Source organism: Ochotona princeps, chromosome 4, assembly GCF_030435755.1.
Source record: "Ochotona princeps isolate mOchPri1 chromosome 4, mOchPri1.hap1, whole genome shotgun sequence".
NCBI classification, from domain to species: Eukaryota; Metazoa; Chordata; class Mammalia; order Lagomorpha; family Ochotonidae; genus Ochotona; species Ochotona princeps.
Genome location: NC_080835.1, coordinates 57,445,777 through 57,472,043, shown reverse-complemented (window position 1 = coordinate 57,472,043; position 26,267 = coordinate 57,445,777). Strand labels below are relative to the sequence as shown.

The 26,267-nt window shown below is 49.8% G+C and overlaps 1 protein-coding gene across 1 annotated transcript in view; it reads left to right on the top strand.

Moving 5' to 3' along the window:
• Positions 1 to 26,267, top strand: part of TENM4 (teneurin transmembrane protein 4) — a 686,631-nt gene that overhangs the window by 613,733 nt on the left and 46,631 nt on the right. The window contains 6 exon segments of the mRNA XM_004589844.2: positions 2,777 to 2,896; positions 7,761 to 8,022; positions 11,196 to 11,463; positions 13,841 to 13,984; positions 15,512 to 15,761; positions 24,331 to 24,563. Coding sequence (XP_004589901.2) covers positions 2,777 to 2,896; positions 7,761 to 8,022; positions 11,196 to 11,463; positions 13,841 to 13,984; positions 15,512 to 15,761; positions 24,331 to 24,563 — 1,277 coding nt within the window.

Below are 26,267 nucleotides of genomic sequence, written 5' to 3'. Positions count from 1 at the left end.
ACACCACAGAAATGGGCAACTGCTGCAAATCAAAGCTGGTTTCTTTCCACTGATTGATTGACAACTGTCACAGACTAACAAGTACCCGTGAGTGAGGATGGAAGCACTGGTAAACCCAGGACTTGTGTCTTTCAGACTTCCTGGACAGAAGCCTGTGGCATGAAACACAGCCCTCCCAGGGCAGACATTCCCATGTCTTTGGCTGTAGGGAAGATTTATGTTTAACTGGGCTTTCTTGACAACAGAAGATCACGTGTAGTAGAAGGGGGTTGGAAGTGTTTTTCTCTAAGACTCAACTCTTAACGCAACTGTCTCTTCTGGCAAGAGGCCTCTAGTGCCTACAGGGGAGTCAGCCTAAACTTCCCCAGAATCCCACAGCAATCCACAGGAGCCTGAGCTAAAATCTCTTGTGCTCTGGGTTGCCTAACTGAAGGCTACATGGGAGCCACATGATGCTGATCTGACAGCTCCCAATTATCAGGAAATCCCCAGAGAGATCAGTCCAAAGAGGCTGGCTGTGTTTGTGAGTGTGTGTGAGGGGTGGCCGGCGGGGCAGCCTCCAGAAGGAATCCTTCCACAGAGAGCCAGTGATTGTCCAGGAAGAATCCAGAGACACGTGGGGCAGGAGGAAGTTGGAGGGGAGCCAGCATCCGCACATGAGCTCTGGTAGCCCAGCCTTGGGGAGGACAAACCTGCAGCAACCAGAAATTCAATTGTGCTCCATTAAAGAAAGCCTCGCTCAGTTCACACAGAATACAGTTGATGAAAAATCAATCTTCCCCACTCGTCAAAAGAGAATTTCACAGAAATAGGCTGGGAGATGTCCGAAGCGGGAGTGGAAATCTTTGCCAAGCTTCACCCTCTTTGCTTGCCATTTAATTGTATTTAGACCCAGGGCCTCGGAAGGAAACCACTGACTGAATTAGCATTAACCAGATTGTGTGGGGAGAGGTGGGCGGGGCATGGTGCATTGTGGGTAACTGCTGTTGTCTTCAGAAAGGACAGGCTGACACTGGTGAGACCAGCTGCTCACTAGCCTGGTGTTAATTGCTTTTCTCATCAAACAGAGAAAAGGTTATCACTCTAGGAAGGTAGGCATGTGGACACCTCATAAAGCAGGAACATTTGAGATTTAACACCAACACCCGGGAGGTCTCTTTCCTAAAGCCAGACCAAAAAAAAAAAGCCTACTGAACTCAAGTGTGGTGGGGAAAGTTCCATGGACAGCAGCACCTGCCTCAGATCTGTCTCATCTGTGAGAACTGCCTCCCCAGTGTTCAGACCCCTTAGGTCACTCACACCAGCCAGCACCTCCATTGCTACCCCTTGCCTGTGGAAATCAGGCTGATCTGGAGTTGGACCCAGCATGGTTAAGTCCAAAATCAAGGCCTGACTCCACCACTGTCTTCCTGTGTAGCTTGGGGCAAATAATATAACCACTCTGGATGACATACTGAGATGGTTCTGCTAACTCGGTGATCCTGCAAAGACAACTCTACAGAATGGCCTCAGAACCCACCCCTGGTGAGAGGCCACTGCCCTCGCTGCCCCAACCTGGGCGTATCTCTCTAATTGTCTAACACCTTGGAGTCCTCCCACCATGTCATCTGCTCAAAAGTTTCTCTTTCTCAAATACCTGAAAAGCCATCATCCCATATGACCTTGATTCTATATGACCTTGATTGTCCTGCTTATTTGCTCAAAACCCTCTCCCCTTTTCTTTAGAGCAGTGATCTAGTACTTCTTAGGCATAAACCAGACATGGCGGAATGAAAGAAAGGAAAGTTTGCTGTGTCCTCAGAGAGCTGGTGATCCAATGAAGAGGAGAAATGGTATGGTTAGGAGGGTGGCTGAGGGCTCTCTCTCTCTCTCTTTCTCTCTCTCTCTCTCTAGGGGGGGAAGGGGGAGAGAGAGATCTCGGGGGACAGAGACTGGCTCTGATTAGGGGCTCAGGAAAGACTTTAGAAAAAGCTCTCACAGCTAAATATCGGAGGATGAGACTGAGGCAAAAGTGGCAGAGAAGCTACCTTTCGGGTTCCTAGAAAAACTCCACGCAGGAGTTAGAAGCAGCGCTCACCTGCCAAGTGTGGGGAAAGCCAATGGATTGTATTCTAGCATATCAAGGAAGAGCAAGGGTTAGGGGCTTTGGGAGTGGTGCCAGGTTCCACTCCAAAGTGACATCAGCCTCTGACCTACTCCCTTGGCTGCCTCCCGTGCCAGGTGAAAGGGTCCCTACTCAGCATCACGAATGTTTGCTTCCACTGAGACTGTCAAAGACAGTAACACCTTTATCATTTTGGAGCTTACTGTGTGCCAGGATGAGAAAAAGGAGACCCCCAGAAATGTCACATACCTGCACAGTTTCAGAGAGCTGGGGTTTGTACCCAGGTCACCTAACTCCAAATCTGTACATTGTCACTACATCAGTAATGCTCCGGCATCAGCTTTAGCTCCTTAGAACCTGTTGTACTGTCCACAAAAATAGTCTCCCAGGGAGATAGCTGAAGATGCCTTGCAATGACAGTTCTTGCCAGAATACTTTGATGCCTGCAACCTCAGTGATGTGTTTAAAGGTTGCTGCTTCCCAGGGACCTATGCCATGTGTCTCCAGGTACAAGATGTGTCTGCGCACAACTGGCTTCCTGCTGCATGACTTTGGGGCTCCCTGCTGGCCAGGGCTCCAACCAGGTGGCTGGCTGGTCCTTGTGGGTCAGAAGTCCCCACCTGCCCTGCACACCTTCCAAGATATATCCTGTTCTTGTTTCTCTTCCCACAGGCACACGTGTGTCATTCGTGGCCAAGTGATGACATCAGATGGAACCCCCCTGGTTGGTGTGAACATCAGTTTCGTCAATAACCCTCTCTTCGGGTACACGATCAGCAGGCAGGATGGCAGGTAGGTCACCGCCCATGGGCCTGGGAAAGTGTTGGCCCTGTTCTCATTGGTCTTGCCACACAGTTGCCACTGGGCCAACCATGAGGGGAAGGGTCAAGGCTTGGCTTCAGAGGGCCCAGATCCAAATGCCACAACTGTTGCTTCTAGGTTGTATCACACCATGTGTGCCTCTGGCCTGGGTCCTTTTGGCCACAGATGAAGCAGCTTCTTTTCATTTGATTCTCAAAGTGTATGATACCTTGTCCATGTGATCCTGCTCCCTGCCTTCAGACGAAATATACTTCCTACAACCCAAGAAGTTCTGGAAGGCTCTGGAAGCCATTTGGATCATACAGTGCTGACCTTGATATCCCTGCAGTTGCCATCAAAGGAAAAAAAGGAAGCTTCCTGAACAGTCCTAACACTCCCACCTGCCAGCTGTGTACCCTTGACTCGGCTCCTGGCATCTCTAAGCTTCAGCTTACTTGTCTGGTGAATGGTCCTCTGGATATCATCCAGCTCATGTGCTGGCTGTGAGAGTCTGTGGCAGATGGGAGGCACCTGGCACATAGTAGGTGCTTCATAAATCTTGGTCCCCTGTCCCTCTAGCTCATTGCAGTGTTTCCAGTATCTGGCATGCAGGAAGCATATGGGAAATATTTGCTGGTTTCCTAAAATTACAAATTACTGACGGAAGCAGATGATGACAAGACAGGCAGTGAGGACATTTTGGAGAAAAGGCAAGAAGAAGGAAAGTGGAATATGTAAGCTGTCAGTGGTGATGAGTCCTGTTTTTTAATGAAATCAGGTGGTAGCGGTCCATCTGGCTAAGTGTGGGCCCATAAGGTTTTCACTCGGTGTTGGAAACTGTGCTGCAGCCTGATTGCTTTTAGCACCTCTTTAATCCAATATCAGATGTGAGCATGTCCCGGCCGAGGCGATAATGAAGTCGAGGTTCGCCTATCTGTGGACTTATGTGCCTCTTAGATGAATATGGTGAGCTCGGTATGGGGAACCCTTGCCCCCACCCCATGTGAGTGGGAAATAGCCCAGCCTCTAAAGGTTAGTGGCTGGCCGGTCCTTGCAGGTCAGAAGTCCCCACCTGCCCTGCACACCTTCCGAGCCAGGACTCTGTAGGCTCCATCCTGATGCCTTCCCACTCAGGGCTGCCAGCTCTGAAAAGAGTAGTTGCATACAGCCCAGGCAACAGGTATTGTGACCACATTGTCACCTGCTGTGGGTCATCCATCAGAAAGGCGCCTTGGAGGACTGCTCTGTGTTCACTATGAAACCTGCCAGTCAATCGTGCAAGAGGATTGATTGCCAGTCCTTAGAAGACCAGCTGTATTCAGGAGGGGTTGCCCACAAATACCCTGAAGCTGGGCATCGGTTTATTCTCTGGCTCACCCTCACTCCAGGCTTGCGCTGCTCCCACTGTGCTCCCACTGTGCTCCCTCTGTCACGTCCCCCCTTGAGAAGCACAGGGGCCAGGGACAGTGCATGTCAGCCACACGTCCCGCATCCACCTCTAACATATCTCTGCAGCTCTAGTGGGTGCGTCTTGGACCTGAAGCTTCACACTGGCTCTCACCCATGTGCTGTGGGGCTTCCCTGCTCTTCCCAACTTAGAGCCAGCACAGTGCATGGAAAACTCATAGTTTGTTTTCCTCATGACTGAAACTCCATCTGTTGCATGGCAACAGGAAGCCTCTTGCCCATTTCCTATCTTGTCTTCTTGGAGCTACCTCATTTCGTACCTCTCATGCAGAAGTTGTAGGGTATGCAAGAGGCCTGATGGTCCAGGGACCATCGTTGTGTTCAGCTTCCAGGCAGCACCTCAATACTTGCTGTCCTCTACCTCCCTCAACCCTGGCGCGCACACACACACACACACACACACATACACACACCATACCCCCTCACACACACACGCCCCCACACCCACACTTGCTGAAACACCAGACTTGCAGTCTTCCCAGGTCCTCAGAAACAAAACATAGCAAAGCAGCTAGCCAAAGGGCTCATCTCAAAAGATGGAAATCTCAAAAGACAAGAGCAGACAAAAGAGATAGTTGAGGCTCACTGAGTTTGAAACCCAGAATTATACAGAGGGTGGTAGCCAGGGAATCTGTGCCCTCCCCTCCACACACACTGTCCTTCCATTAGTCCACCTAAGTAAAGCTCTGCCCAGTGGATGTGAGCACCCTCCTCATTCCACAGAAGAGGAGAGGGGGACTGGGACAGGTAGCACCTCTGGCCTGTAATATAAGTAGCCATCTGTAGACTGGCCCTGAGCAGCTGGGGGCCTCCTCTGGGAATGACGCCTCGCTGTGGGACCAGTTCCACGTTCACAGCCACGCTGAGGTTCCCCCTGCAGTTAGGCAGGCCTGGCTCCCTGCCCATCACACTCAGTTCTTGGCAAGACCAACCACTCCCAGCTTGCTGACAGCCTTGAGACTATGTCTTTTCATGCTGTCACCCCTCCCCCACCCCTCAGCCCCTCCGCTGTCAGGCAGAGAGCAGGAAAGTCTGGCCAAAAATCCATTTGATGATTAAAAGGGTTCTGTCCAAGCACAGATGCCACTCAGTGCTGTGACAGAGAAGCTGTTCTCAGGGTGTTTCCCCCGAACTGTGGATGTTCTCCGCAGAACTGCAACCTGCCATCAAAATGCCTTCCCTCATGTTTGCTCCCTCATGCCTTATGGAAGGATGGTGGCACCTGACCTCCTCTGCCTGGGTAGGGGCCCCAAAGGGAGGAGTGAAGGATAGGGAAAGTGGGTAGAAGGTTCCTGCATAGGACAGACTAGTCTGCCTTCAGAGCCTGGAGACCCAGGTCTAGCAAAAAGCACCATCCAGCAAGAGCAGGGTTTGGTTTTAAGGTGGAGCAGTTAAACATAAAACCTATGCAACTTCGAGGGGAGGAAAGAGCAATAGGCCTAATCCTACAGATGCATCTGTCAGGCTACAGGGAGGCTCTGCCCTGGGTGGGGTGTGGGGAGAGGTGGTTCTCACAAACCTGCTGCAAAGGTGAGTATTGGTTTGATTTGCAAACAAACAAACAAAAACCAAAGAAGGGACTTGGGTGTTCAGGAGATCCGGGGTTGAGTCTGTTCGTAGGTTAACAGTGCTACACATGTATTCCTTCTGTCGACTTCTAACCACCAAGCATTGGAAAGACAGAAATTGATGTCCATGGGCCAGATGGCTGAACAACATGTTGTGGTCTGTGATTTGGGCTCCACAGAGCAGAGCACATGGGGCAGAGGGACATAAAGAGGAAGCAGGAAGTCTAAACAGATAAGATAACACCAGGCCTTGAAGATACATCCTAAAAGTAACTGATAGAACTGCCTCAAAAGAGACCCTGATGCCGGGGAATGGCACAGGGGAGGGATTGCCATCACTGAGCCCTGAACATGGTCATTGGAAAGTCATGCCGGCCCAGGGAATAAGGAATTTAACGAAGGTGATTTGGGCTCAATTCGCCACAATAAAAAGTCCTAAGGGAATGAACTGAAGATGGGGATTCCCTCCTGGATGTACAGCTGGAAGTGTCCATGGAGGCAGGGAGGGCCTGACCGGGATACAGCAGGGTCCTCATTGCTGGAAGTGTCCATGGAGGCAGGGAGGGCCTGACCGGGATACAGCAGGGTCCTCATTGCTGGAAGTGTCCATGGAGGCAGGGAGGGCCTGACCGGGATACAGCAGGGTCCTCATTGCTGGAAGTGTCCATGGAGGCAGGGAGGGCCTGACCGGGATACAGCAGGGTCCTCATTGCTGGAAGTGTCCATGGAGGCAGGGAGGGCCTGACCGGGATACAGCAGGGTCCTCATTGCTGGAAGTGTCCATGGAGGCAGGGAGGGCCTGACCGGGATACAGCAGGGTCCTCATTGCTGGAAGTGTCCATGGAGGCAGGGAGGGCCTGACCGGGATACAGCAGGGTCCTCATTGCTGGAAGTGTCCATGGAGGCAGGGAGGGCCTGACCGGGATACAGCAGGGTCCTCATTGCTGGAAGTGTCCATGGAGGCAGGGAGGGCCTGATCGGGATACAGCAGGGTCCTCATTGCTGGAAGTGTCCATGAAAGCACTGGCGGCCATGAGCATGACTCTAGACTAACGTGTCTCACAGGGGCAGGGAGGCTAGCTGGATCAGGTGAGCACTGAGTTCAATTTTGTTTAATTTTAAGTGTCCTGCTTTAGGAGGGGTGAAGACGGGGTTCCTGGGCCTTCAGTAGCAGCCAAACATTCTACATGGCTAAGCGGACTCACTTGTAAGGTGCTGTGATTCCAAGCCTGCCCATGCCCATGTGGGCTGCCTCGCTGCTCTGTAATGGCAGACTTTGGCTGTGTGACCTATCACAATCAGAACTAATACTGCTGTCATTGTCAGTTCTTAGTGACTTAAGGGTCATCCATTTGAGCCTGGGCATTTGATAGATGGGAAAAACTGATGCTCCGGGAGGCTAAGTATTGCCTATAGTGCATAGCAGAGCCAGGGCAAGGCTTGGGGTCAGGGCTTCTTTCATTTTAATCTGATCGCTTATAGCCTATGTGTCAGCTCTGAACCAGGGAAAAGGCTTGGTACCAGGGACTTGGACAGGGAGTCTGGCAGCGGGCCAGGACTCTGGAAAATGGCCTTCTGGAGCAGTGGTTTTGGCAGATTCTCGATGGTGAATCATTTTACCCCCCCCCCCCAAAGTAAATAAATAAAAGGCAAGAGAAAGTGCCTTCTGGAGTTACTGTCACTATAGCTGCAATGAAGTCAGGTGCCAGAATCTTGCTCACCAAATGTTAAGACCCTACAGTGTCATTCTGTGCTCTCTCCTCTTCCTGCTCCCATTTCCTGTTTTGTGGACCCACTCCTTCTCAACCTGCCCCAAACAGCTTTGACCTGGTCACCCACGGAGGCATTTCCATCGTGCTGCGCTTCGAGCGTGCACCGTTCATCACCCAAGAACACACCCTCTGGCTCCCGTGGGATCGCTTCTTCGTCATGGAAACCATCACCATGCGCCACGAGGAAAATGATATTCCCAGCTGCGACCTGAGCAGCTTTGCCCGCCCCCACCCCATCGTCTCTCCCTCCCCGCTGACGTCCTTCGCCAGCTCCTGTGCAGAGAAAGGCCCCATTGTGCCAGAAATTCAGGTACCCAGCTGCCCTACGTGTATGTCGGCGGGCTTCTGTGTCATCTGAGGTGGGTGGGAGTGGGGGCAGGGAGGGAAGAGGTGCTCAGCGGATGAAGTGGGACACAGCACATGATGCTGCATCCCACAGCATAGGGCCTGGGGTGGAGTCCCGGCTAAGCGCCCAGTGCCAACTTCCTGCTCATGCACACTGTGGGAGACAGCAGGAAATGGTCAAGATGCTTGGGTCCCAGACACACATGTGGGAGACTTGGATGGAGTTCCTGGCCCTTGGCTTTGCCCTGGCACACCGGTGGCTGTTGTAGACATTTGGGGAGTGAACCAGTGAATGGGGGTTCTCTCTCCCTCTCTCTCTTTCCCTCTGTCTCCCTCTCTGCATCTCCCTCTTTCCCTTTCCTTCTCTTTCTCTCCCTCTTTCTCTCTCCCCTTTCCTCCCATCCTCCCTCCTTCTTTTTCCTTCTCCCTACCAACCTTCAAATGAGCAAGAAAAATAAACAAAAAATGGAGAAAGAAAAGGTCCACTGTGGGGCCTAGGGTCTGGGTCATCAACATGGTCCGCTACCATGTACCACCCACCCTGTTCACAGGGAGCCAAGGAGCACCTGCACACAGCCTGGCACACCTTCCCTGCACACTCTGCCCTTCACCACACTCCTCCTCCTCTCTCTGCAGCCTCCAGGATCCCCAGCCTCATGATTTTTGTTAAAAAACAAAAAATAGTTATGAAGATAGATGCTACTAAGAGGAATCAGCCAGAGGATCCCCCACAGAAAACACTGTAACAGAAGATTAAATGAAAACAATGTACCCCAGATACTTAGCCCAATGTCTGGCACCCAGTAAGTGCTCAATAAATTGTAGCTATCATGATTATCAAGATTATTTAACACACACAGCTTTTATGCCAATTAAGGATTGCTTTGGCTCAAATCTGTACACACAAGTGCTTTCCATAATTATCATTAAAGAGAAGCAATCAGGAAAAAATGCATGTTAATCTGATGGAAATCAAGATAGATTCTTCACCTCCCAAAGCTCTGCTGAGCTGAATTTCCTTGGCCTGCCCACCCTACTGGGATTTCTGAGGGCAGAAACAAAAGCTGGGTGCAAAGGAGAAATATCTATGCAAAAGCCCCAGGGAAACCTGGCCACTTTCCTATCTCACAAGCAATAGACCCCTGTTCAGGTCCTTGCTTTGGATGGCGCTGGTGGAGCAGGGAGCCAGGCACTCACATGTGCGTATTTCATGGTTGACTGGGCAAATGTGTCTCTCTGCATGTGTTGCACTGTAAGGCTCCCAGCAGCTGCCCACAAGTACAAAATGGGCTCATTGTACCATCCTCGTTGCACTGGCACAATGAATCCTCCCTGCCTCGCAGAGCCATGGTGCCTGCCTCAGGTGTATGCTACCAGGCTAACCTTTTGTGTTAAATGATTGCCAGTAGACACAGAGCTGTTTAGGGAAGAGTGATCTGTTGCTCACCTTGGCTGAACTCTAGCTAGACACTTTTTCCCAGCAGCAAGAACTTCAGAACACATGAGGTTAAAGGTTGGACCCTATATACTTTCCCTGAGCTGGGAGGTCTCCAGACCCACATAGGGCATTAGCCTTACTTCTTTTCACTTTTGTGGCATATGTGATGGCAAACTTGCAGATTGTGCCAGGGCTGGGGGATGTGCCTTTCAAAGGGCACATTAACAAAGGGAGATGTGTGTGAGGACATCAGTCCAGAGTACAGTGCCTGCTTTGCTTGTAAACTGCAATGTGGGCAGTTGTGTTGCATTAAGCTGAATCCCTGTAGTGTCCTGTGTTCATGCATGTGGGTTGTGAGTGTTCACAGCCTTCTATGCAGGGAATGATGGGGAAAAAACAGGTCCTCTGTGAACACAAAGCAAGCATGGAGTTGCTAGCCTACACTGTTTGAATATCCCCTTCCTGAAAGAGACTTCAAAGCATCAAGCTGGTAAAACTTCCCTTACTTTTGCCATGGACCCCAGCACCCCAGCCCACCTAGAATGGAGCCCACAGCACAGAGCATGAACAGTGCTGCCCTCCATGCTTCTCTCTTTCTCTAATGGGAACTGCCCTCTGAGCACCCCCTTCCAATGTGCACTTTCAGCTTCACATGACCAGTGCCTCCTCCCTCTGTGGACGGCCTGGGGTCTCAGCCGCAAGTCTTGGCCAGACTATTCCCAGCTATGCACAGCTGTCTACTGGGCCAGCATCTCCTGGTTTCTAATGGCTTTCCTAACATTCCAAGCCATCTGTGCCAGACCTGGGAGAAGCTCTGCTTGCTTCAATAGCCACCTGTCACTGCTGGTCAAAGAACAAGGTCTTCCAGTACTCCTGATTCTTATCGTTGCTGTGAGAAAACAGCAGAGGCTGTATATCCTTATACAGAAAAGAGGTTTATTTGGCCAATGGTTCTGGAGGTTCAGGGGCTGCTGTTGGTACCACCACAGCTCCCAAGGGGGAGACATGGAACTGGCATCCTAGCAGAAGCACAGATGGGAGAAGAGACCACATGGTAAGAGAGGAGGACAGAGAGCGAAAGGGTGCTGGCTTCCTCTTTTGGCAGCCCTCTTTGAAGACTTACCAGGCACTTACCAGAGCTACATAATCCAGTCCAAGGGCAGTGCCCACTGACCCCCTTACCTCCCATGGGGTCCCTGCAGTCCCACATCACCTCCCAGTAGTGCCATACCAAAGACAAAGCTTCCAGGACATGTACCCTTTGAGAAACAAACCACAACGAAGCCACAGTGCCCCTGCTCCCAGCCCCACCAATCCCTGCAGCCCCATTGTTGTACCTCCCAACATCTGTGTGCTGGGTACCTTACCTAGAGGTCCTTACGCTGCTTGCCAGCCAAGTGAGGGAACTCAGACTCACATGGGCTCTCAGGGTGGCACAGGGAGGCAATCAGAGGTACAGAGTGTTTCATCCTCTGTGCTCCTCTCAGTCGTGCAAGACAGAAGTACGATTACCCATGCTACACAGAGGACAGAACGGGCTCCCTGGGGAAAGGCAACCAGTTTCTTTCTCCTCCTCTCTCTCCCCTTCCCACCTCCTCCTGCTCCACCTCCATGGCTGTATTTGAGCCTCGGGGGCCGTGGGTCTGTGGCCTGACCTCACTCCTGGTGACCGTGGCTTCTGCCTTCCTCTCACCCCGCAGGCTCTGCAAGAGGAGATTGCCATCTCAGGCTGCAAGATGCGGCTGAGCTACCTGAGCAGCCGCACCGCTGGCTACAAGTCCGTGCTGAGGATCAGCCTCACCCACCCCACCATCCCCTTCAACCTCATGAAGGTCCACCTCATGGTGGCTGTGGAGGGCCGCCTCTTCAGGAAGTGGTTTGCTGCTGCCCCAGACCTGTCCTACTATTTTATCTGGGACAAGACAGACGTCTACAACCAGAAGGTGTTTGGGCTCTCAGAAGCCTTCGGTAAGTGCCCCTGCCATGGGCCTTGGCACTCTGCTCACAGGAGGAGAAGCACCAGAAGTCCTGGGGCTGAGCTGGGCTTCTTATTAGTCTTACTAGTAACAGAATGTACGGAATGGTTTAAATGTGAAGAATTTGGCCATGAAAAAAAAAAAGACTTAAAATCCCAAACCAGGGATGGAGTATTTGGCAGAGTGGTTAAGCCACCACTTGAGATGCCCATGGCCTGTATTGGAGTGGCAGATTCATTAGACACAGAAGGAAGAAGCAGCAAAGTGAGGTTGTGTTTAGAAAGGAGAGGGGAAGAGAGAGAGACTGGGGGTAGGCAACAAGAGAACATTCATTGTGCACTTGCTGTGGGCAGTGTGTTCCTCTGTACCTTGGTAGCTCAGTTAATCCCTGCTACTACCCTGCAAGTCCAGAATTGTCATCCCCCCCCGAGCTGCAGGGGAAAAGCTGAGGTCAGAGAAGTGAGGTGACTTCCCAAAGATGCATCGAGAAGAGAGAACAAAGCTGGGTTTATCCTAAATCTTCCCTGTAGAATTACAGGCTCACCCAAACCTCTGCCAAGGGCACATTGTGAAGGAAGATACTATCTCTCACCAATCATAATCTCTTCTGTGCATGAAGCTATTTCTCTCATTTCTTCTGAACAGATAAAAGCTTTGTAACCTCTTCAGATAAGATGAGCAAACGTAGTGCCCACCAGTCAGTTATAAAGTGAAGAGGGACAGACATTAGGTTACAGTGCTAAAGGGGAATGCCTGTAGCCCCCTTCAGCAGGTCTGGTTCATGTCCCATGGTCCAGCTCCACTTCCAATTCCAGCTTCGTGTGAATGTGCACACAGAAAGGCAGCACAGAGAGGATCCCTTGTGAGAAACCCAGACTGTTCCAGGCTCCTAGCTTTGGTCTAGCCAAGCCTTGGCTACTGCAGGCATTTGGGGAGCAAACCAGCTAATGGAAAACATTTTATGTATCTATCTATCTATCTATCTATCTATCTATCTATCTATCTATCTCCTTCTCACCCTCTCTTTCTCAAGTAAATGAATTTTAAATGTTTATTCAGTAAAAATACCACAACCAAACTCTATTTGTATTTATTTATTATAAATGATAGTAGATGCCTTCTTTATTTTAAAAGTACCATGTTCGTTAGTAAGAACTTGAGAAATAAGAGTAGAAAAAAAGCCATACACCATGCTATAAACAATATAAACTACTTGTTAACCTTTTTATCTTGTAAAAGATTTATTTAATTTTATTGGAAAGGCAGGTTTACAGAGAGAAGAAAAGACAGAGAGAAACACTTTCCACCTACTGGTTCACTCCCCAAAGGGCTGCAGTGGCTGGGGCTGAGTAAATCTGAAGCCAGGAGTAGGGTCCTTCTCTAGATCTCCCACAAGAAGACATGGTGCCAAGGCTCTACGCCATTCTCCACTACTTTCCCAGACCTCAAACAGGGAGCTGGATGGGAAGTGGAGCAGCCGGGACAAAAATGGCACCTATATAGATGCTGACATTCACAGATGGAGAATCAACCAGAAGAGCCATCACGCTGGTCCCTCGTTTATTTCTTAATTTTGCATTTTTTCTTTGAATGCAGATCGATTGCTGTAGATGAGCAGTCTTTTCAACTGAGTACAAGTACCATGTATCACATCAGCCTCTTAACCACAAGCTCCACTGGCCGAGTAACATCCCTTAACTTTACTCAGCCACTCCCCTTTTTGAACTTTTAGATCCCTTCTAAGTGCCCAGTGTTAGAAGTATACTACAGGGAATAATTCTGCACATGAAGTATTGTATGTGCTTACGATGATCAGGGGATCCTTGTGAAGTCTGGGACCCTGTGCAGGACTTTTCCCAACAATACAGCCTTGTGCTTTTCTGGATTGATGTTGCACACAGGGCCTGGCACGATGGCTTAATTAGCTAATCCTCACCTTGCATGGGCCAAGATCCCATATGGGGGCCAGTTCGTGTCCCAGCTGCTCCACTTTCCATCCAGCTCCCTGCTTGAGGCCTGGGAAAGCAGTAGAGGTTGGCCCAACGCCTTGGGACTTGAACCCATGAGGGAGATGTAGAGTAAGCTCTTGGCTCTTGGCTTCAGACTGGCTCAGCTCCAGCCATTGCAGCCCTTTGGGAGTGAACCAGCAGGTGGAAGATCTTTCTGTCTCTCTTCCTCTCTTGTAAATCTGACTTTCCAGTAAAAGTAAATAAATCTTAAAAAAAAGTTGCACATAATTCTAGATCCCATGTAGAAATAGAATGCTTTTCCTTCATCCTGCAAATGACAAGTATGTGGCCTGACCTGCAGGTCTAAAGCCAAGAGGAAACTTTGCTGACCTGAGCATTTGCTTCTTTTGTCGCCATCAGTGTCCGTGGGTTATGAGTATGAATCCTGCCCAGACCTGATCCTGTGGGAAAAAAGAACAGCCATGCTACAGGGATATGAAATCGATGCATCCAAGCTGGGGGGCTGGAGCCTGGACAAGCATCATGCCCTCAACATCCAAAGTGGTGAGTGCACTCATGGACTGCCCAGAGCTCCAGGCTGGAGTGTGATCTGGCCTCAGATCCCTGGGCGCTGTCAGGCAGAAATGCACACCTGTGTTTCACATGGACGCCTGCACAATCAGATCAATCAGAGGGTGCCTGCTGCAAGCCTGCCACTCTCCCAGGCTGGGAGATACACCCAGGAAAGGCCTTAAGACTTGAGCAGGCAAACACTTTCCAGGCAGCTTCAGTGCTGAGCCGTGGAGCATGGGACCACCTGGACACGCAAGAGCAGCAGCTCATTCAGCACCCCGGTATATCAGGCATCCTCGTCAGAGAAAACTCACTGCTCACTGCTTCAAAGACTCTCAGATTAGCCCTGGGTGTCAATGAGGGAGAGCATGCAAGGATACCTCCTGACAGCTGCCCATTGCTAATACTTAGCCCACCACCAGTGGAAGTCGCTCGAGGAGGTTAGGAGTTAGGGAGAACAGTCTGGCCTGGGTCATCCCCAGCAAGGTGGCAGGTGTTGCATAACTGTAGGAAGGGAAGGTGTCCGTGAGTTCTGGACTGCCTCTGCTACACACCATGCTTGCGTGGGAACTAGATGCACAGTAGCCCTGGCATCACACTAGATGGGTACTTTTGGCACTGGTGATGGGAAAATTGGCTTACTCCATGTAGAAAAATGGTATACATTCCCACTTCACACAGTTTACAAAATACATGTGTTTTTCTTAAACATCTTGAAGTGAAAGATAACACTTAAAAATTAATGGAAGACAGCATCTAAACTTCCTGGAGCCTAACAAAACACAAACCTTCATGTGGAGCCATCCTTATTTAAACTGCATGAGAAGTAAAGTTACCTGTTCCCTAAAGCAGAGTGTAGACAGACTTAGAGACAACAAACAGCTGGAGAAGGGGCTCTTTTGTCCCAGCAAAGCCAAGGGTGTGCAGACTTCAGGGCAGGAGGCAGGTTGGAGGCTGCAAAAGAAATTTGCATGTTACTGACTCATCCCCTCGGTTTTTGTGGGTGAGGAAACTGAGGCCTAAGGGCAGTCAAGAAACCTGTGCATACTCTGGGCACAGCCCCTCGTGGCAAAATAAAGGAAAAAAAAAGTGTCTTGACTCTTCCTTGGTGAGAAACATCTGGAGTGTCACTCAGTCATGTCTGTAACGCCATGTATGTTGGATTCTGTAGTAGGCTCTGGGGACTTGGGAGGTGGTGTCAGCTGACAGGGAGGAGTGCAGCAAGCGCAGCCTAGCATCCAGGCAGCAATGGCGTCTGCACTGGGTCTGTGAGGTGTGCATGGCCACTCTTAAGCCAGCATGGCTGGATAGTCCAGATCCACCTGAGACTTCTTCCAGCCAGCATCCGTGTGACCCCTTCCTGCTGGAAGGCTCACCTGGCAGGACATGCTGGGAAGTCACAGTGGGGGTGAGGCAGAGAGAGATCCTACAGAGTCAAGGTGTCCCTGGGATTGTCCACGGGAAGAGAGCACCACTGGCCACTCCATAGATAATTCTGTCTTTTTGTCTTTGGCCCAGGAATCCTGCACAAAGGAAACGGGGAGAACCAATTTGTGTCCCAGCAGCCCCCTGTCATTGGAAGCATAATGGGCAATGGGCGCCGAAGGAGCATTTCCTGTCCCAGCTGTAATGGCCTTGCTGATGGCAACAAGCTCCTGGCTCCCGTGGCTCTCACCTGCAGCTCTGATGGGAGCCTCTATGTGGGCGACTTCAACTACATCCGCAGGATCTTCCCTTCCGGAAATGTCACCAACATCCTGGAGCTCAGGTATGAGAGGAGACCCCTGGCTGATGCTGAGCTCAGGCCAGGAGACTTGTCCAGGCAGTGCCCCTCTCCCTCCGCCCGACTAAGGCAGCCCTTTTCCTGCCCTCCTCATGGCCGGCAGTGGCACGTGGCCACAGCGAGCCCGTGGGAAGGCTGCGGTGTGTTGGATTAGTTTATGTGCCTCTGGAAGCCAGATGGTTTTGAGAGCCAGAGCATAAGCTCAGGGTGGGCTCTGAGGTTACAGAGAATCTGTGCCCCGTGACGGGAGCATGCCTTGCTTGCCTTCAAGAGAAATTGTTCCAAGAGCTTCCCTTGCAACTGTGGTAGGGAGGGACTGGCTTCTCTCCAGGGCCTGGGTTCACGCAGGCAGGAACCCCCCAGCCCACCTGCTGGAAAACAGGCCCCAGAGAGAAGACAAGCATGGTGTAACAGCTCTGGGAGGTGTTGGCAATCATCCCTCTTTGCTACACGAGGAGGCCCAAGGGATTTACAGAACTGGTCCCATGCCTCAGAGGTCAGCCTCGCCAAAGAAATTGGTGCTTGGCTCAGTGAAAGCCATCTTGACTTCATGCCTCGCAGCACTGGGTACTGCAGGTGTGGGAGGAGGGCGGGGCCGGCTGGCTGGGCTGGGAGCTGGCCCCACCCTCAGGGCAAATGGTGGCCTGTACCTGGGGGCTGGGTGAGGACAGCTCATATACTGTGCCGTCTCCCAGGAAGCTGGATCACTTCCAGGTGGTCCACCAGGCACATGCACCCCACCTTTCCCCTCTCTGTTATAAGTCAGACTGGCAGAGACATCTGTCATCATGAAGGAATCCTGGTATGAATCTGCACAGATGTCCTAGAATGGGAAGAGCCTTGGACTGAGGGTATCCTCGTATTTTCACCGTGGCAGACAAGCTGTGCAGCTCAGGATAAATGGCTTAACCTCTCTGGGCCTCTCTTTTCAGATCTTTCAGCTGAGAGATGCTATTTTCCCTGTCTCTCTCCTGTGCAACTGTCAGGAAGGGAGGCAGTAGGTAGGGAATGGAAGAATATGTGAAATTTGGAAAGAACTACGCCTATGTCTGTGTATTAGCATTTTAACCTTTCTCCTTCCTCACCCTCCCCTCTGATTACAGTCTCTGTCCAATGCTGTGCCCCATTATGAGTAGGAGCTCGGTGTACTTCCTGATGTTAATTGCTCCTGGTAGGGAAGTGTGCCTGCAGATGGAGATACAGGGTAGTGTGTGTTTGTGTGTGTGTGTGTATGTGCACTCATACGCACTCGGAGAAGAGCCTCCGCTATTCCCCATGTCTGACCTTGCCCCCTGTGAATGCAACAGAATGTGCCAGCCCAGTTCTTGCCCCCAAAGAGAGCGGCAGTGGTGCTGGGGAAGCCACTTGTAAGTGATGAGTCATATCCAACAGGAAATCTATCAATGTCATAGCTGCTAAGTCTGTGTTTATGATAGCGTTGTTCGGTACCATTGCTGTCAAGTTGGTGGACTACTAATAATGCTTCTAACCCTGCTGCTAACACCTCATTCTTTCTTCTATTCCCTGCTCTCCTGTCTTCTGTCAGAAATAAAGATTTCAGACATAGGTAAGCCACTGGTGGAGAATTTCCTGTCCCTCCCCCTGTCTTGTTGCATGCGGTGTGGTAAGCTGCGTGTGTCAATTTCAGATGGCTCCATGGCATGGGAACCCTGAATGATTAGAACTGATTGTGGGTACTCAGCTGTGGCAAGAGGAAGTCACTAATAATGAGGGGCGGGAGATGGAGCCGTGGACTCCCCGAGTGTGTGACAATGAGGCAGTCACTCTGCTTGTCTGTGGCTGTGACAGGCTGAAGTAATGGGAGAAAGTATTTAAACCTTGATTGGCACAGTCTGCTTTATCCTTAAAATAAATGAGGACATCGTGCTAAGGGTGTTGAGTGACTGCTGGCTGTGCTGGGACACCTGAGAACATCTGATCAGGTGAGAAATCTCCAAGTCAGGTTCCAGGTCTGTCCTTCCACAGGCATCCCAGGTGCCTTAGCATGGGGGGTGCTGAGTAACCCCATCAACAGGTGCACCAACAAAAAATGGAACAGACCCCAGGGATGGCCTGCAGAGAATTATCCCCATGTAGACATTTGTCACACAGCGGATGTGACTCACTGTGACATTGCAGCCGACAGGAGCAGGTCTAGTCAGACATATGAGACATGTCCACCCGTCATCGGTGTAACTTGTCATGGTGACATCCACCTGGTTCAAAGTCTCCTGAACCCACCCCCCCACCACACACAAGGTGGTGGCTTGAAGTGAAGCTGGGCAGATACAGCTGTGGCTTTAGTTATCCACCTGTGCTCACTTATATCACCTGTGGTATGTGGCCTGGTGCCGAGCCGGAATCAAAGTCTTGGGTGAATAAGAGTCAGGCAGACCCCAAATTCAGGATTGATTCTATATACTCCTGTATAGATAGATTATTTGTATAAAATCATAGATCCTGAAATAACCATTAGCATGTACAGAGCTAATGTGTTAGCTAATGTATTCTGTATATGAGAGAGGCTACATGATTTACATGACAGCATTGCATCCTCAAACTTCTCTGAGATGATGCCCATTCTACAGAGAGGAAAACTGAAACTCCCCAGGTGTGTGGTCTCAAGAAACTTCCTTCTCTCTGAGCTTTGAGTCCAGCTGGCTTTTCCCTAAGCAGGTTGTAAAGTTCCCAGGTTGTTGTGACATGGTCAGCATTTCCAGGCTCACAGAGGAATTCCAGAAGTGGCAGTGCTAATCACAAGAGCAACGAAATGCTATTTGTATTATTAATTGTGATTATAATATATCCTCATCAAAACATTGTATGATGGTAGTGGTGATAGTGGTTTCTATTTTCCCAAAAAGGAATGGAGTCCAGCAAATTAAATGGAAATTCGGAATAAAAGGCAAAAGAAGGAAAGGGCCTAAGTGATTGTCCAGCAAATTAGACTGAGCTTCCTGGCAGGCACAGTACATAAGCAAAACGGAATCAATCTCATAGCTCCCATGGTTAGAGATGGGAAATATGACCAGTCGCAGAGAGCTTTATCCTGACACTACAGAGATGTTGAATGTGGGCTGCCCTCCTGGGGGTCCTCAGCTCTGTTTTACAGATAGCACAGGAGCTCATGGTTCCTGCAGCTCCTGCCTGGAAAGTGGGCATTTCCCAGGATATCAGTCCATTGGTGATGGTGACTGGGCACAACTTCCCTGCAGGAGGACATGGCTTGGAGGACTCAAGAGGCCAGTGTGCTTGCCCAGCGCCACTGGATACATGGTGTGGCCTTAGCTCTCTCATCCCTCATCATCTCTAAGCAGAAAAAGGGTTGGCTTGTTTGTTCCAGGTGTTCAGAGATCTTGGCATGATTTCAAAGTGAGCTTCCTGTCCACTCTCAAATCATTCCTTGTTCTAGTGCTACAAACTGCTTCTTAAGTGAACCAAGATAGAAGAGAAAGAAGGCTTTACTTTCTGTCTTTCAGTTTTTCTTTTTCACAGATTGGTTTTATTTATTTGAAAGGCAGAGGGGTGGGAGGAAGGTGGAGAGAGAAAGAGAGAGGGAGAGAGAGAGATCTTCCATCCACTGGTTTGTTCATTCTCCAAGTAGTCTCAACGTTGGGGATGGACCACACCCAAACCAGCAGTCTGGGACTCTATCTGAGTCTCCCATGTGGGTGGCAGGGGCCCAGGCAGTGCACTGTCTTCTGCAGCTTTTCCAGGTGCTTTAGCAGGAAGCTGGATCAGAGGTGGAGCAGCTGGGAATTAAACCCTTGCTCATAGAGGATGCCGGCATCACCAGTGTTGGCTTAACTCATTGAGCCACAATGCTGGACCTCTTTCCAATTTCCTAAAGACATTCAGGAGACAGAAACCTGGACTCTGTTTCTCTGTTTAGGTAGCAGAGCTCCTCCTCTCTCTGGGCCTCAGAATCTCTGCTAGTCAGTGTTGGAGGTGGATTAGAGCAATCCTGGAATGCTGTTCTCTGTGTACCTGAACTGAATCAGCTGCTCCCAGGAAGTGCTTGGCTGCACAGTGGTAACCCTAGCCTATGTACCTGTTCCCCTGGGGCAGGTTCTTCCCTGCCTTTGGCTTTTCAGTCTTTTCTTTAAAAAAATGTTTTATTTGAAAGACAGAGTTACATAGAGAAGGAGAAGCAAAGAAAGAAAGACTTTTCTTCTGCAGATTCACTCCCCATGTGGCCACATGGCTAGGGCTGTGCCAAGCCAAAGCAAAATACCTGGCATGTCTTTTGGGTCTCCCACATGTGTGTAGGGGCTCAAGCATTTGGGCCACCTGCTGCTGCTTTCCCAGGGATATTATCAAGGAGCTGGGTTGGAAATGGAGCAGCTAGGGCTTGAACTAATACCCATAGGGGTTGCTAGTATTGCAGGGGTTGACCTAACATGATATGCCACAACATTGGCTCTTGCCCTTGGCCTTCTCATATTCAGTGCCAACCCACCCTACTGGGCAGGGTCAGCCCAGACACCCCATCCTTTGGCAGCTTCCTCTATGGACCCCTTCAGAGAACCAGTGAACTCACCTCTTTCTTCCCAGATTTCCCTGAATCATACAGGGGCATTTTTTTTAAAAGATTTGTTTATTTTCATTGGAAAGTCAGATATACAGAGAGGAGAGACAGAGAGGGAGATCTTCCATCCGTTGATTTGCTCCCCAAGTGGCCTCAATGGATAGAGTTGAGCCAATCCAAAACTAGGAGCCAAGAACCTCTTCTGGGTTCTCCTGCACAGGTGCAGGGTCTTAAGAACTTGGACCATCCTCCACTGCCTTCCCAGACCACAAGAATGGAGCTGGATGGGAAGCGGGGCTGCTGGACTTAGAACTGATGCTCCCATATAGGATCAAGGCGAGGACTTTAGCCACTAGGCTACTGTACCAGGCCCCTCAGACAGAGGCATTTAAACATGTTCTTCAGTACCTTGGAATTCAAATCACCATCCAGTCCAGCTACACACAGTTGTTTGGCAGAGCTCTTAACCATGTGAGACAGTGAGCTGCCCAGGGCCCCGTGGAGCCCAGTGTGCTTCACTTGCCATTATACACCAGCAGCAAAAGGTCTGTCAAGGTCACCAGGTACACTTAAAAGCTCCCACTTTCTGGGTGCTTCAATTTTTAGTGGTACAGGATCTGTGCTTAAAGACTGGCATTCCTCGCACAATATTGTCCTCAAAATCACTTTGAAGTAGATATGATTATCGCCATTTCTCATATGGAAAAAAAAACTGGCTCAAAGTAATGAAGTGATTTGCCTGAGGCCGCTTAGGTAGTGAAACTGGTGTTTGACCCCACAACTGTACAACTCCTGCGCTCCAGCTCTTCCTGCCTAGGCTGAGGTCACAGATGAGGCGTTGGGCATGAGAAAGGACTGCCACAGCTCCTGCAGACCCCAGGGCACTACTGTCACTGCCACCCTCTCCTGGGATCACCAAGCTAAGAACTGCTGGGGTTGGGCAGGAGGCATGAGGGTGAAAAGTTGGGGAACTAATCCGAGCACACCGGAGCCCCCATCGTAGTCCCTCAGGGACTGTTCTCTGCCAAGGGAAATAACACCAGGATAGCATGAGTGGCACACATGAAAATGGAATCATCTACCTGCCCCACAGCCATCTTCAGAAAAACAGATAAGTCAGGCTATCCTGGCTTTGCAGAGGGATATTAAATCTATGCCACTTGATAGGATAAGTCACCGGAGACATGTCAAGATCAACAGGACATCTGCCCAGTTAGCATCACCCCATAAGAGAAGTAACATCTAAGTTGTTTCAATGGAAAATGCTACCCAAATGCAGCAAACATGGAGATGCCGTGTACTTACAGCAAGTGGCTAGCCTGAGTCAAAAGGCAACCAAGCAGAACACTGGAAAGGCCAAAATAATGAAACCAGTCTCTTCCCTTCCACTATTGACAAGTCAGCCTTGGGAGACACACACATGAGTAAATCGCCCCAGCATTTTGTACGTGTCCCGTAATCTAGATGTGAACAGATAGGAGTTTCAGCACATAGAGAACAGAGGTGGGTGAGGGTAGCCAGAAAAGGTGCCCCTGGATCGACACCTAAGGAATGAATGGAGAAAGGAAGGGGTCAGGCCATTCCATAGAGCTAGAGCAACAGGTGCAAATGGGCCCAAAGGCACACTTGAGGGACATTTTATCATGGTATGAGGTTTACACAGGCTGTGTGTGAGGGCCAAGCTGCTGAGCTGGCTCAGCAGGAAAGCTTTGCATACTGTCCCAGGAGTCTGCCTTGAACTCTGGCAGAGTTGAGTGCTAGAAGAGGGGAGCATTGCAGTAACAAATTTAGGATCCAAGTTAGATTTAGGAGGAATGACTTGAAGCAGGCACAAGCTGGAGGTCAGAGATTTGAAAAGGATGTGTTGGGAAAGTACTTTCCAAAGCAAGGGACCTTTAGAAAGACAGCGTTCAAGGCCAAATCAAGACCCTCAGTGACCTAGACCCTGGAAATTATGTGGTATCAAATTTGATAGGAAATCCAATTGAGAAATCTGTAAAATAGAGTTTCATTTTTCCAGAGGACAGAAAAATGTCCCTGCATGACAAATACCAAGTAGCTGCCTTCTAGACTTGGCTGATTGTCTTGCGTGCATCTTAGAAGGGCATGTTGTGTCCCGCCTTGCTGGTGCTCCATCTCCCTCTAACCCCATCACATTCTGTGAAGAGGGCCACTGCTGGGCAGTCCATACTGAATGACTAACAAGAGCTTCCTTTGAACCCAAAGATGTGCCCAAGGCTGAGAAGGACTGCCAATTGGGAGATGCAACCTACAGCCCTGACTGACTAATGAGGCTGTGCACGAGAACTGGAAAGTAGCTTCCCAGCAGTAGTGCGTACCACCCAGTGTGCCCTAAACTCGGAAAGCATTGTCATTTCAGTTCCCTGGGATAGCAAGATTCAGGCTTAATAAGAGACACCACCTATTCTGTAATCATCACCAAATGTAAAAATAGGTGCAATCACTGGTAATTACAATGCTAATTATTACATACCTCTTATATTCCAGACTCTGTTAAATGCTTTGCATGGATGACTTTCTACAATGTTCCCAATGCAACAGCAAGGTGGCCCCAAGTTCCAAAATAAAGAAAATGTGATGCTTGGGAGGCTGGGTAACTCACCCAGTGTCAGAAGCAGAGATTACAGAGCTAGACTGGGAACACAGGCTGACCTGATTGCAAATCCCATGTTTTGTATCTCTCCTGCAGCCAGAGAAGGAGCCCTGTCTTTGTCCCTCTCCCGTCCACCTCTCTTTTCTCTCTTCAGAATCCTGTCTTTAGCACTGATTTCCATAAACAGACCATCGGCAGGCAAGCTGCTGCATCTGGTTTATTCTATCCTTGACTGTTGCTGCAAATTACAAAGTAATCCTGAAGTTGGCTTCTAGCTTCTCTCAATAAGGCCTTGGAAAGCAGTAGAGGATGGCCCAAAGCCTGCACTTATGTGGGAGACCTAGAGGAAGCTCATGGCCCCTGGCTTCAGATCAGCTCAGCTCTGGCTATTGCAGCCACTTGGAGAGTGAACCAATGGACAGAAGATCTTTCTCTCTGTATCTCCTTCTCCCTGTAAATCTGCATTTTCCATAAAAATAAATATCTCGGGCCCGGCGGCGTGGCCTAGTGGCTAAAGTCCTCGCCTTGAAAGCCCCGGGATCCCATATGGGCGCCAGCTCTAATTCCGGCAGCTCCACTTCCCATCCAGCTCCCTGCTTGTGGCCTGGGAAAGCAGTGGAGGACGGCCCAAAGCTTTGGGACCCTGCACCCGCGTCGGAGACCCGGAAGAGGTTCCTGGTCCCGGCATCGGATTGGCGCGTACCAGCGGTTGTGGCTCACTTGGGGAGTGAAACATCGGATGGAAGATCTTCCTTTCTGTCTCTCCTCCTCTCTGTATATCCGGCTTTCCAATAATAATAATAAAATCTTTAAAATAAATAAATAAATAAATAAATAAATAAATAAATATCTCTTTAAAAAAATCTCCTGGTAAAAGTAATGTGAGGACCAACAACAGGCAGTGTTGGAATGTCCCAGGAGTTAGGTCTTGCTAAGGTCTCATCTATCAAGCCTAAGATGGAGGTAGGAAGATGCACTGTAGAAATCCAGCAGGAAAGTGTGTGTGTGTGTGTGTGTGTGTGTGTGTGTGTGTGTGCCCCTAACTCTGCAAGTGTTTCTCAAAGTCAGCCTCCATGATGCTAGCTTGGATTAACAAGCTACCTCTGGAAAGCCTCACTGTTCATCTTTTCAAGAAAAGCTGCATCAGGTGCCTGGGGGGACCACAGTAATGCTCTCCCAATCTTGAGCAAGAGGGTTCTGTATTGATACGTGGAGGAAGGGCTAAGGAAGCCAGTCACTGAAGTCAGAGAATTCAGGGAACTGCCACCACAACAGGGGCATTATCCTATAAGACCGTCTTGCTGATGCTTGAAAGGTAGGAGGTGAGGGGGGAGGGATATTTGCGTTGTGTGTTGCTAGCTGCCTGATCGGACTTAGGAAGTGCTCACCTATGGTATGTCTCTGTTCCGTAGCCACAGTCCAGCCCATAAATACTATCTGACCACGGACCCCATGAGTGGGGCTGTCTTTCTGTCCGACACCAACAGCCGGCGCGTCTTTAAGATCAAGTCCACCACAGTGGTGAAGGACCTTGTCAAGAATGCAGAGGTGGTGGCAGGCACAGGTGACCAATGCCTACCCTTCGATGACACGCGTTGCGGAGATGGCGGCAAGGCCACAGAAGCCACACTCACCAACCCCAGGGGTGAGTCCTGGCCATTTAAGACACCATCAGTATCCTTTATTGGGCATTTCCCATACCCCAAATACATCAAAGTTTATTATTGCAAGCATTTGGGGAAAATACCAAGAAATACATGGAAGGAAGTTGAAATTGTGATCATTCTACCTGCCAGAAATACTCCCAGTTCATATTTCCTGTCTTGTCTTGTGCCCAAATCTGTGTGTATGTGATAGTCATTAAAAAGCAGAGACAAGATGAGATGGCTTGAGCGGACTGCTGTAGCCTGTTGCTTTTCTCCCTGCCTGACCTGTCATGGAGGTTTCTCCGAGTCCTTGGCCTTCTGAGCGCTTTGTTTATATGACTGTCCAGGCTTTCATCACGTGGCTGTCCCATTGCTCACCCTTCCTGGTGACTGCTGATGCTGTCTCTCATCTCTTCCATGTGGTCAGGGAAACCCTGTCCCCTTATAGGAAAAGCTGTCATTCTCAACATACTCATGTGGAGCATGCCCTGTGTGGCCAGCCTGCCAGCCCGTGACTTAGCATGTCTATACCTCAGGGCCGTCGACAGTAGAGTGGGGCCAACAGTGCTAGGATCTTTCTATGGGTCCAATGAATAACCTTCAGAAAAGACCTAATACCATGTTGTCAGTGATTAGATTACTATATACTGGCAGATTTCAGTACCTAGTTTCAAAGCAAAGCAATAGAATCTAGTGAAATTACTCAAATTCAGGGTTTTGCATTTAGTAACTGTGTGACTTTGGGCAAGTTGCTTAACTTCTCTGAGCTTTGTTTTTCTCATCTATGCTCTAGGGATGTAGGGCATAGTTGTATATACATTAAATACAATCAGAAATGTCAGTACTTACTACAGTAGTTCCAGGCATGTAGTAAACACCCTGTGACTATATCCTAATAGACAGCATCCCATCCCATCCTGTATCATCCTGTGTTATCAATCATGCTCTGGATAAATACCATGTCTTCCTTGTTGAGTGGCTCTCCTCATTGTAAAACTGTGGTACTGAGAGATCAGCCCAGTGTGGGAAGAACACTGGCCTTGTGCTTAGGGATCTGGTGTTCTGATTTTCCTCTGCACCTGGCTGTCCCTAGAGCCTCCACCTCTAGGCCTCAGTTTCCCCTTTTGTAAACAGGCAGGTTGGGCTGAAAGCCCTCCCCCACTGCCCCGCCAAGACCTCCTCCAGCTGCGGTGTCCTACTCTGTTAGAACACAAACCACTTGGCCTCAGAATGTTCTTTGTCCCAAGCCTCTCTCATGTACATTCTCTGCCCACCCTCCCTTCCATGCCTACACACACAGTAGCAGTACAGTTTCCCAAAAGGCTGTCATTAACCCAGAGAGACATGACAGGGGTACCAGAATATGTGGGCACTTTGGAGCAGTCGGGAGAAAAGATGTCCATGTCTTTAGCACAACAAAAGAAGGAAATAAAATGAAGTCATTAATCAGGGGACAGATCACTTCTCTTATGCTGTGCAGCCAGCTATGTAAACAAGCATGGCAATTGTTGCAGGAGCGTTCCTCGGTCCCAGCAGATGGGAGAGAAGAACAGCACATAGCCACGCAGACAACAGGATGCCTGTCTAGGTGCATCCAGAAAGAATTCAGTTTACATTCTGGGCAGGGCCACATGGAATGCTATCCTGCCCTAGGCAGTCTGGTGCTCCGTGGAATCCCTCCACCACCCGCCAAGCCACCTAAG